General features: G+C 30.4%; 2 protein-coding genes across 2 annotated transcripts; both read right to left on the reverse strand.

Annotated features, from left to right (window-relative positions):
* Nucleotides 1-3,153: 3,153 nt before the first annotated feature.
* LOC131002511 (probable LRR receptor-like serine/threonine-protein kinase At3g47570) lies at nucleotides 3,154-7,844 on the reverse strand. Its single transcript, XM_057928987.1, has 7 exons — nucleotides 7,461-7,844; nucleotides 7,166-7,390; nucleotides 6,419-6,643; nucleotides 5,990-6,214; nucleotides 4,978-5,121; nucleotides 3,753-3,977; nucleotides 3,154-3,432 (listed from the first exon to the last, which is right to left on the reverse strand). The coding sequence occupies exons 1-7, from the start codon at nucleotides 7,795-7,797 to the stop codon at nucleotides 3,254-3,256; spliced, it is 1,560 nt and encodes a 519-aa protein (XP_057784970.1). The 5' UTR covers nucleotides 7,798-7,844; the 3' UTR covers nucleotides 3,154-3,253.
* Nucleotides 7,845-15,212: 7,368 nt separating this feature from the next.
* On the reverse strand, nucleotides 15,213-15,842 carry LOC131002565 (3-ketoacyl-CoA synthase 19-like). Its single transcript, XM_057929034.1, has one exon. It carries the CDS (start codon nucleotides 15,840-15,842, stop codon nucleotides 15,213-15,215), a length of 630 nt encoding a protein of 209 aa, XP_057785017.1.
* Between the last annotated feature and the right edge of the window lie 840 nt (nucleotides 15,843-16,682).

Below are 16,682 nucleotides of genomic sequence, written 5' to 3' on the forward strand. Positions count from 1 at the left end.
ATACGTTATAAAAATATAACGCTAAAATAATAACTCTGCCTCTGATAAAAAAAATCAGAACCATAAACTGGATTCATTTATAAAAAAATTGCATTTACTAGTTTTTATCATAAATAAAAGAGCGGGCTACTACATTAACACATCAAATAAGGGCCCGAAATAGGAGTGTAAATGTAAAAAATAAAAGTTATAGCCCTCATTTTTAAATTCCGTAACATATAGTCCTTATTTTCAAATTTCGTAACATATAGTCCTCTTTCTGAAAATATTGAAAGTTACAGTCTTGTTTTTATCATTAGATCTGTGGAAGTGAAATCATTGAGCCACAAAATTTGACTTCTAATCAAATTACTATTAATTCATCAAAAATATTATAGAAACTTATTTTTGAGGATTTGTTTAGATGGATAAAAGTAAGTGTACATAGATAAAAATGCTCATTTTCTTAAGTTTTTTATGAAAGGGTCTTCTTTAATAAAAACATGTATTCTATTGATTCTTAGATAAAAATATCATTCAATCAAAAATAGTTTTTATAAAAAATTTAGACAACCCAAAATTATTTTCCATATTTTTGAATTATTTCAAAAACTAAATTATTATTCCAATCAAGTCAATAAAGCATAATTAAAAAAAAATGGCATAACAAGGTAGTGATAGCATGAAATTGAATGACATTATCAACTAATTTCTAAATAAAAAATAAAAAATCATGAACGTCAAAGTTGTAAAATTTCTTTGGAATAATATAATTTATTAAAAATCATGAACGTCAAAGTGTACGTCCCTTGCTAAATGTTGATGGAATTGCTTCTTCCAAACTCTTCTTTGGGAGAAGAAGATATTTATGGGGCGTTTTACTTTGAAGGATTAGCCTTGATAGATAAAAATAGTAAGACTAATCCTTTGTTTACTTTGACGGATCGGACTTTAAAATATCCCATATATAATCCTTGATTATTTTTATCATTTAACTTAATTTTGCTTTATTCTTATCCCATTAAAAGAGTGGAATTGGACCAATCCTACTTTTAAAGATAAAAAATACTCAATCATACAAAGTAAACGACCTACATGGATAAATCATCTGCATTGACTAAATCATCTCTCACAATGTTAGATTTCTTATTATACTTTCCCATAACATTAATTTTGTCTCGTATTATTAATGCTTGTCATACTTTCCCACCCACACATGCACAATGTTCAAAGAACAAAAAAATAGGACAAAAAAGTGAAGATAAATATATAAGACCACTATATCAGATCACATCGAGCTCTTGTGATATTTTGAGTACTTTGCGTCATCTTTCAAAACTTGTTCAATCTATAATGGCTATTAGATTTGGGATGGCACGTGTTTAAGAAATCGTATAATGTGAGTGGAGAAATGGTCCACATTGATTGTGATGTATAGTGAGAGAATTATTACTATAAATGGACTATGCATGTTTTTACGGGACGGACGAAAAAGGAAAATTATGCATGTTTTTATGGGATGGAGAGAGTATTCATATTTTAATGGACTCAATTAGATAAGAAAAGGAAAAAATGTCCACCCAAATAAAAATATGAAAAAACTAGCATTTTTTAATGTAAATGTACAATTATACCCTTAATATTGCTACACATTTTTTCGCAAAAGTGTGTAATTGCGAAAAAGTGTGTAATAATGTGAAAATACACTGTTACACACTTTCGCGAAAAAGTGTGTAATAATATAAAATACACTGTTACACACTTTTTCAAAAATCATGTAATAATCACGAAAATCGTGTAATAGTGTATTTACACTGTTACGCACTTTTTCGCTTCTAAAAAGTGTGTAGTAGAGTATTTTAAACTGTTACACACTAAAAAGGTATTTTAGTAAAAAAAATGCTGTTATTTCCATATTTTTATTTGTATGACTAGAATTTCCTAAGACTAAAAGGTTTTGGTTGGAGTAGGGTGCTGTCTCTATATTATATCTCAAACCCCAAAACGAGAAAAATGAATAATAATTATGACAAAATGGTAAATTAACTTTTTTTGAGCCTCGGAAAAGCCTCCAAAATCATCTTTTCTTTTATGATGGATATAACTGTAAAACAATGCAAAGCTTAAAAAACAAAGCATGAAACTGAATGACGTTATCAACAATTGATTTCGAGATAATCAGTTAAATTATTAGTATAAAGATAGGCCATACCTTTCAAATTGTTCTGATCAAGGTTTAATTCCATAAGTTGTGTGATGTTCCCAATTTCTCGAGGGACATTTCCACCAAAGTTGTTGTCTGACAAATCAATACTCTCAAGTTGTGTACATTGACCCAAACTCAATGGTATATCTCCCTCCAATTTGTTCAACCGCAGGCTAAGTAGTTTGAGTCTTTGAAGATTGTTATGTGAGCAAATGTCTTTTGGTAGACGGCCTGATAAAGTATTATGGTATAAACTACACCCTCCGTATGCAAAATATATACCTAAATAGCTTCGGCACAAATTTTAAGAATTTTGTTAAGTTTTTGTTAAGTGTATTGTGACCAAATTTTACAAACTCCAGACGATATAATCTCACAAATCAGTTTAGATAATAGCATTATACGAAAAATAATACTATAACTTAATTTAAATTTCAATTTAAAATAATTCCACATCGAAATACTCACTAGCTTTTATATTTGGAGACTAATACATCAAATCTAGATTTAGGTGCATGCCCGGTTTTATTGTTAGATTGAGCATCTGAATAAAGAATCAGTATTAATAAAGTTGAAAGTAAAATGAGAAAAGAATAATTAAATTGCTTAGCTATATATACATCATGTTACTGAGGAACTGGAGAACATCATTAGAGGCAAGAGCCGTAGTTTTGCCATTTTCCCAAAAATCTACGTTTAAACTGAATGATATTATCAACCAATTTTTGGATTATCAGTAGAAATGAAATAGTAAGGTATCAATCTATTTAAATTCTCAGTATAGAGATAAGAACATATATACCTCTCAGTATAAATTCCCAAAAAAATTACTCTTTCACCTCTTTTGAAGCTGGTATGTTCTATTTTCGGTGCTATATCTTGCAATAAGTAATCGGATCTCTCAGGCTCATGGAATGAAAAAAGAATAATTAAATTTCTTAACTATAGACAAATTATTGGGGAGCCCAATGACATGCATAAGACTAAATGTGTATAACATAAGACTAAATGTGTATAACATATTATTTCCAATTCTCATGGTTAGTTACGATATACCAAACTCTTTCACTAAAGTTTTGGCTTAAAGAGTAGTGCAGACATACCATTTAAAGAGGCGTTGCTGAGGTATAGTTGACGGAGACTTGTGATGTTCAAAATTTGTCTTGGAAATGGTCCACTAAGATTGTTGCCACTCATGTCTAATATCTCTAAATTATTAAGATAAACAATCTCTTTTGAAATACCACCTGTGAAATTGTGTTAAATCATTAAAGCTCGATCTGAATCAGGCATATAGATATGTTACAAATAGTATGAGCTCCAAAATCATAAGTATTAGTAGAAAAATAGTTAACGTCTAATGATATTGTTAGTGCTCACCTGCATTGACTACATCATCTCTCACAATGTTAGATTTCTTTTTATACTTTCCCATAACATTAATAAAACTACAATGTAGAGAATATAATAAAATAACTAAATTTTATTTTTATTTTAAAAAATAAGTTAAATAAATTAATATTTTTTCTATTTAAGTTAAATTATTAGTATAAAGACAAGAGCATACCTTTCAAATTGTTCCAACTAAGGCGTAATTCCTTAAGCTGTGTGATGTTCCAAATTTCTCGAGGGACATTTCCACCAAAGTTGTTGTGTGACAAGTCAATACTCTCAAGTTGTGTACATTGACCCAAACTCAATGGTATATCTCCCTCCAATTTGTTCAACCACAGGCTAAGTAGTTTGAGTCTTTGAAGGTTGTTATGCGAGCAAATGTCTTTTGGTAAGCAGCCTGATAAAGTATTATCGATAAAATACATCTTCCGTACGCAAAATATATATGCCTTAATAGCTTCAGCACGAATTTTAAGAATTTTGTTAAGTTTTTGTTATGTGTATAATACTATAATTTAATTTAAATTACAATTTCAAATAATTTCCCGTCGAAATACTCACTAGTTTTTTTATATTTGGAGACTATAATACATCAAATCTAGATTTCGGTGTATGATCGGTTTTATTGTTAGACTGGACATCTGAATAAAGAATTGGTATTAATAAAGTTGAAAGTAAAATGAGAAAAGAATAATTAAATTGCTTAGCTATATATACATCACGTTACCGAGGAACCGAAAAATATCATTAGAGGCAAGAGCCGTAGTTTTGCCATTTTCCCAAAAATCTACGTTTAAACCAAATGATTTTATCAACCTATTTCTGAATAATCAATAGAAATGAAATAGTAAGGTATGAAACTAGTTAAATTCCTAGTATAGACGAGCGAAGAAAGATTTCCATTTTCAAGTGGGATGCTGCCTTCAAGTCTCATGTGAAAAAGAGATTCCACTGCTCCAATTATTTTTCAAAATATTAGAGTCTGTTTTCCTTTTTCTTTTATCGGGAAAATATATTACGCAAGTTTTTAAAAAGATTATTATTATTTCACCTCTTTTGAAGCTGGTATGTTCGATTTTTGGTGCTATAACTTGCAATAAGTAATCGGGTCTCTTAGGCTCATGGAATGACAAATGAATAATTAAATTTCTTAACTATAAAAAAATTAATGGCATCTTCTATATGGAAAATTGCTTTCAATTATTTTTCTTGGACGCAATAATTTTCAAAAATCGAATGAGAGGGAAATATAATCATCTCTTACACGACGGGCAATAGACTTTGACTTAAACATAAGACTAAATGTGTATCACATATTTTTTCCAATTCTCATGATTAGTTACGATATACCAAACTCTTTCACTAAAGTTTTGGCTTAAAGAGTAGTGCAGACATACCATTTAAAGAGGCGTTGCTGAGGTCTAGTTGACGGAGACTTGTGATGTTCAAAATTTGTCTTGGAAATGGTCCACTAAGATTGTTGTAACTCATCTCTAATATCTCTAGATTATTAAGATTACCGATCTCTTTCGGAATACCACCTGTAAAATTGTGTTAAATCATGAAAGCTCGATTTGAATCAGGTATAATGATATGTTACAAATAGTATGAACTCCAAAATCATAAATATTGGAGAAAATTAGTTAGTGGTGTTCTTTTCCTAATTATATGAAAGTGAGGATAAATATTATATAATTACTACGCGAAGAACGAACTAAAGTGGTTGTTGGCCAATATTTTAATCCAAAGAAAATTTGGTGACGGTCGGCGAAGAGAAATAAACTCGGAGAAATAAAATGTGAACGTCAATGGGGGAAGTTGTGGATATAAACAAAAGGTGTATTGATAATTATTGTTTACGATAATCTTAGATAAATAAAAATAACATAAGTAAGATTTTAGGATATCTCAAGACCTTCATAAATACTATTACGTGAGTTAATATCCCATTACAAGGGTGGGACTAAAAAAATTCAAATAATGAAAAAAAAAATATATCCATACATCTTATCAATTATGAAATGTAAATTAACATTGTCCAACTATATGAAAATAAATGAATGCATGTATGTATCTCTTGTGATATTTCAAAACTTGTTGAACCTATAATGGTTATTAGATTCAATAAATCTATGTAGCCATATTTTGGTCACCCACAATTTAGTTGAATAGAAAAAATTTCAATTAATTTAATTGAATTTAGTCGTTTTATTATATTATCTATATTGTAGTTATTTTTTTGCATCTTTTATTTTTAATTTATTTTTAATAAAACTAAAAAAGTTGCAAAAAATTATAAAAAAACTACAATGTAGAGAATATAATTTATTTTTATTTTAAAAAATAATTTAAATAAATTAATATTTTTTCTATTTAAGTTAAATTATTAGTATAAAGACAAGAGCATACCTTTCAAATTGTTCCAACTAAGGTCTAATTCCTTAAGCTGTGTGATGTTCCCAATTTCTCGAGGGACATTTCCACCGAAGTTGTTGGATGACAAGTAAATACTCTCAAGTTGTGTACATTGACCCAAACTCAATGGTATATCTCCCTCCAATATGTTCGACCACAGGCTAAGTACTTTGAGTATTTGAAGGTTGTTATGCGAGTAAATGTCTTTTGGTAGGCGGCCTGATATAAAGTGAATGAGTTAAAGTGATTGTTGGCCAATATGTTAATCCAAAGAAAATTTGGTGACTGTCGGCGAAGAGAAATAAACTCGAAGAGAAAACAATGCAAAGCTTGAAAACAAAGCATGAAATTGAATGACGTTATATATCATCAATTGATTTCGAGATTATCAGTTAAATTATTAGTATAAAGATAAGACCATACCTTTCAAGTTGTTTCTATCAAGGTATAATTCCTTAAGCTGTGTGATGTTCCCTATTTCTCGAGGGACATTTCCACCAAAGTTGTTAGCTGACAAGTAAATACTCTCAAGTTGTGTACATTGACCCAAACTCAATGGTATTTCTCCCTCCAATTTGTTCGCCCACAGGCTAAGTAGTTTGAGTCTTTGAAGGTTGTTATGCGAGCAAATGTCTTTTGGTAGACGGCCTGATAAAGTATTATGCTATAAAATACACCCTCCGTACGCAAAAAAATATATATACCTAAATAGCTTCGGCACAAATTTTAAGAATTTTGTTAAGTGTATTGTGACTAAATTTTACAAACTCCAGACGATATAATCTCACAAATCAGCTTAGATAATAGCATTACGGAAAATAATACTATAACTTAATTTAAATTACAATTTAAAATAATTCCACGTCAAAATACTCACTAGTTTTTTATAGTTGGAGACTATAATATACCAAATCTAGATTTAGGTGTATGCCCGATTTTATTGTTAGATTGAGCATCTGAATAAAGAATTAGTATTAATAAAGTTGAAAGTAAAATGAGAAAAGAATAAATAAATTGCTTAGCTATATATACATCATGTTACCGAGGAACTGCAGAATATCATTACGTTTAAACCGAATGACATTATCAACCAATTTCTGGATTATCAATAGAAATGAAATAGTAAGGTATCAAACTTGTTAAATTCTCAGTATAGAGATAAGATCATACCTCTCAAATTGTTGGAACTAAGGTCTAATACCTTAAGCAGTGTGATATTCCAAATTTGTGCAGGCACATATCCACTAAAGTTGTTGCTTGACAAGCCAATACTCTCAAGTTGTGGACATTGGTACAAACTCGATGGTATATCTCCTTGCAATTTGTTAGACGACAAGTCAAGTAGTTTGAGTCTTTGAAGATTGTTGTGCATGCAAATGTCCTTTGGTAGCCGACCTGATAGGATTACCATATAAATAAATAGATTCTACTAACTACAAATTTAAAAATGGATGAAGAATACAACCATGAAAAGAGTTTCTACTCATATCAAGATAAACGAGTGAAGAAAGATTTCCAATTTCCTGTGGAATGCTTCCTTCGAGTTGCATATAAGAGATATCTAATTTAGTCACCCTGCTACGACGTGAATCACAAGTAACTCCTATCCACGTGCAAAACGAGGTTCCACTGCTCCAATTATTTTTCAACATATTGTGAGGATCTGAAGTGATGTGGGATTTTAAAGCAAGAAGTATGGATTCATCACTTTTGATTTGAGTTATGTTCTGTGCAACTGAGAGGCTAAGACATGAAAACAATAAGAGTAGCGAAAGAAGGAAAAATGTGGAAAATGTATCCATATTGTGAGTGCTAATTGTGTGAGAAAACAAAAAGCCTACCAATTGACATTTATATTCAAATCTAAAATAATTGTAGCAGAGTCTATTTACAAGTCAAGTCTAAGTCAACTGGAATGCAAATTTTCCACGCACATTTTTGTGGAAATATGAGGGAAGCTTCTCTAATCAATTTTAAAACAAATAGGTTATGAAAAATTTAAAATTTAAAATATTTTGTTTTCCCTCTTTTCATTAAAAAAAATTCTATATACGAAAATATTTATTTATTTAAATATATCATTTAATTTCAATGTACGTACTAATTTGAATGGAGAATCAATATTATTCAAGTTGAAGATAATGTTAGCTTAATTGAAATGGGTTCACAATTTAACACATCAAATCTCTTGAATTTTAATTTAATGGACGTTTTGATCATTATAATGGCAAAACAACTGTATATTTTCCTTATGAAAAATTGCGCCTTGTATTATTTTCTTGAATGAGATAATTCTCTGAAATTGATTGAAAGGGAAATATATATTTTTTTATTACTTTTTAAAGTGTATGATTGCGTGATAGTCAATAATATTAATTGTATTAATGGTCTCCACATGCCCATCTAAAAATTTCATAGGCGACCGGCACTAGAGTCGATAGACTAAATTAAATGTGGGTGAAATTCATTTATTATCGAGACAATTTCGAGAATAATTTATTAAATATATTTGATATTACTTGAGAGACTATACGAACTTTGAAGATATAAATTAGACAAACTGTTTTCCAAATTTTTTTATCATTTTTAATTCTTCTTTATTTTTATTTTTTTTCATTATTTAGAAAAAAACAAATTTCATTATTTCCCTATCAGTTTAAATTAAAGTTAACATTATAACTTATATTGAACCTTCGGAACTATAATTATATCAATCACGAAATGCATTAAAGCATCAATATTTCTAAAAATGTATTCGATAGTAGATGTTTCAATCAATGTGACACAACCAGAATAATTTATGTTAAGAGGCCTAGTTCAAGCAGCAAAACTGATGCACCAAAAGATTCTATCTCATCAACCGCATGTAGATATTGAATTGTATTTGTTTGAATATTTGGTCTAGTAATACAACCAACTTAAATTCAGGAAAAATTCAGCCTTTACTACATAAATTATTACCGAATTGTAATTACAATATATCTAATTAAGCACGACAGAAGTCTCACAGAGCAAACTAAACTAATGAATTACAACAAATTAACAAATTAATTTGTTTCAGAAAGTGGTAGTATATAAGTCGACCTAATTCAAAAAGATAAAAGAGAAAGAGAGAAACAATTAAAATGAAGAAAAAGTAAGAAACAAAGATTAAAATTTACTGGAGCAAGTATCATCTCTTCACTTTAAAGGTAATTTTCAACTCCAAAAAGAAATATGTGAAGAATATGAGTGTATGTATGCGTGTGAATAGTATGTGGTGTGTGACCATCTGCAAAAGTAGGGGACCGTGTGCGTGCGAGTTACTTATTTGATTATGTAATAAATACCTCTTGTAATTCTCAGAAAAAAGAAAATATATATTTATATAGGGAATATATCGATAGAGAATGTTAAATGTATAGAGAAAAAGAAAGACAGTCTGAATATATATTTAAAATCCAAAAAAATCTAAGAGAATCCCAAACCAATACACACAATCTCGTGCATTTATTTGAGCATTCCCTATGTCTAAATATATATTCAATAAGACAATACCCTTGTATAGGAATTATGAATCAATTCTAACCTTATATACGTCTGAATCAAAAGTTGGGCTGATCTCTGACCAAACCATGTCGGCTCGGCCCATAAGGCTCACATTGACATATATATATTAGGCCATTATTTTTAGTGATGTGCTTTATCTAATTATATGAAAGTGAATATATCTTGTCATATGGGCTAAATTGTAAACAATTCTATTTAGATCGATGCAAACTTAGTCAAGAATAGAAAGAGTGAGAGAGTGAGAGAAATAATAATAATTAAAAATAAATAAATTAATAAGAGTCCACCGCAGTAATCATAGCTATATATCTTTATTTTTACCATTTAAGCTAATTTTATTTTATTATTATCTCATTATAAGAGTGGAATTGGAGCAATCCTATTTTAAAGATAAAAAATATCTAATCATGTAAAGTAAACGCCTTGTATGATAAAAATTGTCCCCAAAAAGTCTAATGATATTGTTACTGCTCATATCCCCAAAAATGTAAATTTTCCACATTTTTTGAAGTCAGCGTAAGTCACTATTTTGTCTCGCCCCAAAATGTAAGTTTTCAATTTAGGAATTAAATTAATTGGCCTAGTCTTCTTTATGCTCTCAATATTGGAGTGTGATTTGGGCAAATAAGAAAACTGATGAAATTTCATGTAATGGAAATATTAGAATCTGTTTTCGTTTTTCTTTTCTTGAGAAAATATTACGCAACATTTTTTAAAAAAATTATTATTCCACCAATCGAACTCAATGTCAATTTCAATTAGTATTGTTGATTTGTACCAAAATTTGATGGTCAAAAACTAGTTTTATTTTTGTTGAGAATTTTAAATTGATGAATTAATAAGATTAGGAATGTCAATCGAGCCAACTCACCGGGTTTCGGGCTAGCCCTATCGGATTACGGGTTATTTGGGTGCGGGCTAATCATATTGAAGATTTTTAGAAATTTTTAACCTTAACCCTAAATGTTCTTGTTTCGGGCTATCCCATCAGGTTAATCTAGCTCAAAATTTTATTTTAAAAAAATTAACTAACATATTTCTTTTGATAATATTACATTTGTAATAAATAAATGCATAAATAAATAATATTTCAACATCAAGATATAAATGCAAGTTTAGAGATATAATATGCAAGTCTTAGAGATATAAAATGCAATGTTGTTATCAAATACGTATCATTTTTTAATTTTTACAACTAAATATTTTATGTTAAATATTGGATTAAAAATACTGATGATGAGTATTACTTTCTAATATTGAATTAAAATACATTTCACAATTTGTTTTTTTAAATATCTTATTATACTAATTTTCATAAGCAAAGTAATGAAGTTGAAAATCAAATAATGAGAAAATTTTCATATAATCAAGCGAACACATTTTTTCGGGTCAGTTCTATAGGATTTCGGGTTAATTTCGGGTCGATCCTATCGGGTGCCGGACTATTTGGTTACAGGCCAATCGAATTAAAAATTTTCATCTCTAACCCTTTCGGATCAACGAGTTAATCGGATCAATTCACGAGTTACGGACTGAATTAACATCCATACATAAGATATTATAAACCACATGAGTGGGTCTTTAATAAAGTGGAGGTGGAGTGCAAAAGTAGACGTGTGAATAGTGAGTGGTGTGTGACTATCAGCAAAGGAAAAGTAGACTTGTGGAAATTAAGATTTTGAATGATACTACTATTATACTCCCTCCGTCCCATTAAAGTTGGCTACATTCGTTTCGGCACGGGAATTAAGAAGTTGTAGATTAGTATTTTAAGTGTGTAGTTAATAAAGTATAAAAGTAATAAAGTAAGAAATAGAAGGTGATAAAGTGAGAGAGAGAAGGTAATAAAGTGATAAAGTAGGAGAGAGGATGTGATAAAGTATGAGAGAGAAGGTAATAAAGTGATAAAGTAGGAGAGAGAATGTGATAAAGTAGGAGAGAGAATATGATAAAGTAGGAGATAGAATGTGATAAATATTTCTATTTTAGGAAAGTGGCCAACTTTAGTGGGACGCACAAAATGGAAATGTAGCCAACTTTAGTGGGACGGAGGGAGTAGTATATTAATGGAGACGACAGGCACTAGCATAAAATAGATTTTAATTGAATAAAGCAGAAGGCTAAACTAAAGAAATTGATTTTAGGATCAATTTTGTAGTTGGACCAAGTCTTCGAAATCTATGAGAACTTGAGAAGTGCAGCAAACTCTGGCAATTCTCAAATAAAGAATGATTATAATATTACTCATTCCGTCCCATTTAACATGGACACGACACTAAGACTAAAGGGGCCATGTTAAATGGGACGGAGGGAGTATAAAAGACAATAATGAATTCTAACATTTCCTATATAATAAGGATGTGTTTATTTTAATTGTAAAATTTTCAGCGGGAAATTATATTTAATATTGAGAGTTGTGAAAAAGTGAAAAGTAAGTAATTATAAGTGGTGGGGTATAGTTAAAAAATAGGTATGAAGTTTTTTTGTGGACGTCCCAAAAAAGAAAGATAGGAAGTTCTTTGGTAGACGGAGGGAGTACTATTTTTTTTTTCTTTTCTATCATATGTTTACTTATTTACTAAAGATGAAAAGATGAGACAATGTTGGAAAATATTTTCATACCATTACCCAATATTGGAGAAAAAATGAGTGAGAAAAAGCTGAGAAAATTTCCACCCTACCAAGAGAAAAATTTCTATCATAGTAAATATGTGAAAATTAAATGATAGGAAAATGATGAAAATATAAAATTTTCTCCTATTTTCTATCAAAGTAAATGGACCTTAAAAGAAAATTATGTCCATATTAATATGCTTTTACACATTTACACGGGTTACATGAAATTTACGTGTAATCAAAATTCGTGTAACTTGACTTTACACAAAATTATATATTCATTCGGATCACATTGTAAATAAATCCTCTTATGTGAAAATTTTCTTGTAATTATCGAATTTTTGTTGAGGTATTAAAGTTAAGGTAAATATTATTTCTATAAGATTGGAATCCAATGAGAATAAATAAATCAATAAAATTTACAAATGTGGTAAAAAATTTACCCCCTCCAGAATTCAATCACAGGTCATAATAGAGTTATATATTTAATCGAAGAATATGAAGACAGCTATAATTAATTTAACAATTTGAGAGAAAGCTCTTTTCATGATCAGAAAGTTTGAAGAAAGCAAAAAATATGTTTAGACGTCGAAATTATTAACACGCCAAAGATGAAAACTTTTCGAAGTAATTAATACGCTGAATTAATTAGGTAATTACTTTAATTGAACTCCCCAGGCCCAATTCATCACTAATCCTCTTTTTGGGTATTTTTATGAAATCAACATAATACAACCAAATCATTTCAGTAAAAATTCAGCCTTTACTACTGAAAATTTCCACCCAATTCTAATCGCTTTGACAGCTACGAATAAATCTTACAAACAAATTACATTAACGAATTACAGCAAATTAACAAATTAATTTGTTTCAGAAAGTGGTAGAATATAAGTCGACATAATTAGAATATAACTCAACTAAGTGGTAAAACTCTCAACTTAGTTGGCACTATGTATAATTTTCTTTCGATTTAAATCCAATTATAATTATTTGATGACCAAATACTCAAATATAACTCAAACAATTATTTATTCGATCGTAAATACTTACAGTGAATATGCAGCATAAGTGCATCACCTAAGTTTGAATTTCATGCGGAGCAAAAATTTCACTTTTTTTTGGATAGAGTACAATAAATTTCATGGAGAATGCAATTATGCAATTAAGTGTGGAGTGCAATATTTTGAGGAAAAATATAGTAATTCTTAGGATAATTAATGATTCCCAGTGAGGAGTTTTTGAGGTTGATGGTAAAAGTGTTGATGATTTAGGGATGCGAGGGGTCGATTCTGATAGATCGAGGGTTGGAGGTTTCTTCCATTAAAATTTTAAATATTTTTTCTTTTTACCTTTTTATATTGTAATTATTTTCTAAATGTCATCAAATTTGATCATGAAAAAATAATCAATATGTATCATAAATTTAATTTTGTACAAAAATCATCAAAAATGAATTTAAAATGAATACGTTATGAAAATTTAAAATATTTTATTTTATTTCTCTTCATTCAAAATTTATAGTTTTTTATTTATTATGATGAATAACATATGTTTACTGAAAATTTTTATTATCGAATAATTTTTTAAATTTATTTAATAACTATAATTATCATTACACTTTGTATAAATATTGAATATTTACATTCTTAAATTCAGAATTTTATTGAGTAATTGATGTGAATTATTACATTTTACTAAAACATATTTTTTATTTGTTTATATTTTATTTTTATATGTATTTATTTTATACGAAAATGATATTTCACAATTGTAGAAAAAAATTCTATAGATTGCCTTGAGACTCTACAAGTTGAAAATGATGAGTAGTTAAAAAAATGTGTGTTTATTATATACTATTAGTCATTAACTTAACACATATCCCAACTATATTAACTCGTGTTTAATTTATTTGGTCAATACAATATTAATTGAATCTATTTATATAAGAAAAGAAACTCATAAATTTCATTAACCGAATTCTTCCGAAGAAGTATTATGGGAGATAACCTCTTAATTTTCTGAAAATTGGATATGACTTTAAAGGGACAAATGCCCATAACAGCAAAATGAAAATGCACCATAAATCACCAGATTGGCCTAAGTAAATCACCTAGAATAATTAACATTAATAGAATTTTGTCCAATTTCCCACAAGCAAAAAGTAAAAAGTGCTTAAATATCAGAACAGTTAGAGAAAGGGACATAATCAAGTATGCTTTTAGCATCCACATCAAACCCCTCATATATATAACCATTGATAGTATAACAAATTAATGCAGTTTATTTTCTCAGTTTGTTAATGAAATTAAATCTTGCTTCTGGGTATCAAATTATAAACTTACTTTCGTTCAAATATTGGTCTTTGGAAGCCAAAAAGTACTAGTTAACCAAGATTTTGCAGATAAAAAATAAACTCAAGGCAAAAGGAAGTGGCCAAGTTAGGTTTATGGTCCTCATTGATGCACAGAGGTGTTGTTAAAGGTCCTTTCTCGAGATCTCAGGTATATCAAATAGGTGCATTTCAATATGATGGTGTCAAGATATTGTTATCTCAAGAGCCTGCAAAACACATGTTTCTATGATCATAATAGTGGCTACATCGGAATAAGAGTGGTGTCAAACCATGCCATAGGAAATGTACTTGATTCTCAAAATTTGGGAGGGGGCTTCAGCCCCCCGGCTACGCCCCTGGTTGGATGTGTCTACGCCTCTTCAGCTAGTAACGATGACAATAATTTGCCACTTCCCCTAATAACGACGACATAAATTTGATGTGAATATCTTATATCTAGGTACAATTACTCTAATTTGACTTTTTTTTTTTCTCGATTAAGCACGGTTCGAGTTTTCTAACTAGACCAATCCAATAGACGTATTTCTATACACAGCGATGTCACATCTAAAATTTTGTAAAAATTTAATCAAAATCTTAATTTCGTAATATTTTCAAAATTCATCAAAATTCATGTATGTATTTAATTATTCACCAACGTTATAAAATATGAAAAAAAAAAAATATATATATATATACTAATAGTTTGTGAATTTACTATCAATTAAGGAGACAGACGTCGTACCAGTTGGGGCCGAGGGACTCGGTGCTGACGACGACGGCGAGCCTATTCCGATACGTCTTGAAGAGCTGACGGACGAGGTCGACGGCGACGAGGCTGGCGCTGCAGCCCATGCCGGAGAGGTTGAAGGCCTTGACGTCGGAGCGCATTCCGTAGCGGTTGATGATTCGAGACGATAGAGAGGGAGCCGGCGAGAGCAGCGAGACGTTGACGACGAGGATGTCGATCTCCCGCGGCGAGACTCGGGATTTGGCGAAGAGGTTGTCTAGGGTTTGGAAGAAGATGTGGTCGAGCTCTTGGAGGGAGTCGGGGAGGGACGGGTCGGCTTCTCGGCCGGCGACGACGTTGGCGGGGCTGTGGGTCTCCTCGCCGAGGCCGGAGCTGACGATGGTTTTGAGGAGGAACTTGTATTGCTCCCACCCGAGGTTCGTGTTGCGGAGGACGACGCGGCAGGAGGCCTCGGTGTCGAGTTTGAGGTGGTCGGAGGGTTTGTAGCACTCGTAGTTGAGCATGTAGCAGGTGGTGGAGTGCTTGCGCTTGAGGAGGAAGGTGAGTGTGAGGAGGAGAGAGAGGAAGAGGAGGAGGAGGAGGGTTGTGGGGGTTTCCATTTGGGGGTGGGGGTGATGGGGTTGGTTGGTTAGTAGTGTGTTTGGTTTTATAGTTTGGAGTTTGATGGAGGGGTGACTTTTTATTTGTTCGGGAACATTCAAGCGGTGAAAACTCTTGTCTTAAGAGAGAAGTCTGCGTGCCTGTGTTGATTCAGTAGTAGTGTTGTTAATGTTTAAGGCCGATAATTTTAAATTCAAGTCGAACGTCATATTTGATTTTTCTGTCAAAGAAAAAAGAGAAAGAGAAGTCTAGGGTTTGTCCCACACCGGTTTTTGTCAATAAAAAAAAGAATTATTCTTAAATTATAGCTCAAAAATGTGAACTTAAAATAGTATAAATTGTATTTGTATATGTTGTTTATTTAATAGTCCAAGTTCATCTTTTCTAGCAGGAGAAACAAATATTTTTAAACATTATGTGACAATGGATTCAAATTGAGACGTTTGACCTCAAGTATTAACCACGTTACACTTGGCCAAGACACGCACACAACACAAGTAAAAATTTTCGACCAATTAACGTGTGATCTTCAAGAAACAGACATCAAAACCAATGAAATGCCTACAAACAATCGATTTTTTTTCTTTAAATGCTGAAAAACCAACGAAAACTCTCTTAAGTTGAACCAAAATTGTGACCCGACATATTAAGTGAAAAAATAGAGATAAATATAGATTATATTTATAATACTTTTTATTTTTGGTTAAAAGTTTCCATGTTGTCAAAAATTGGACTATAATTTAACAATAATCCTACAAAAATAAATAAATAAAAATGACTGAAGGGGGGTGACTAATGTAATTAATTGAGTGTTGGTCTAAAAATTGATTTCAACTTTG

This window comes from Salvia miltiorrhiza, unplaced genomic scaffold (genome assembly GCF_028751815.1).
Source record: "Salvia miltiorrhiza cultivar Shanhuang (shh) unplaced genomic scaffold, IMPLAD_Smil_shh fragScaff_scaffold_143_1, whole genome shotgun sequence".
Lineage (NCBI taxonomy): Eukaryota > Viridiplantae > Streptophyta > Magnoliopsida > Lamiales > Lamiaceae > Salvia > Salvia miltiorrhiza.

Excerpts from the sequence above, each read along its gene's own strand:
- LOC131002511 (XM_057928987.1), bottom strand. The coding sequence starts at position 7,797 with ATGGATACATTTTCCACATTTTTCCTTCTTTCGCTACTCTTATTGTTT. Across the intron at positions 6,644-7,165 it reads TAGTTCCAACAATTTGAGAG|GCCGTCTACCAAAAGACATT; the intron begins GTATGATCTTAT and ends ATACTTTATCAG. Across the intron at positions 3,433-3,752 it reads TAGTTGGAACAATTTGAAAG|GTGGTATTTCAAAAGAGATT; the intron begins GTATGCTCTTGT and ends ACAATTTCACAG.
- LOC131002565 (XM_057929034.1), bottom strand. The coding sequence starts at position 15,842 with ATGGAAACCCCCACAACCCTCCTCCTCCTCCTCTTCCTCTCTCTCCTC.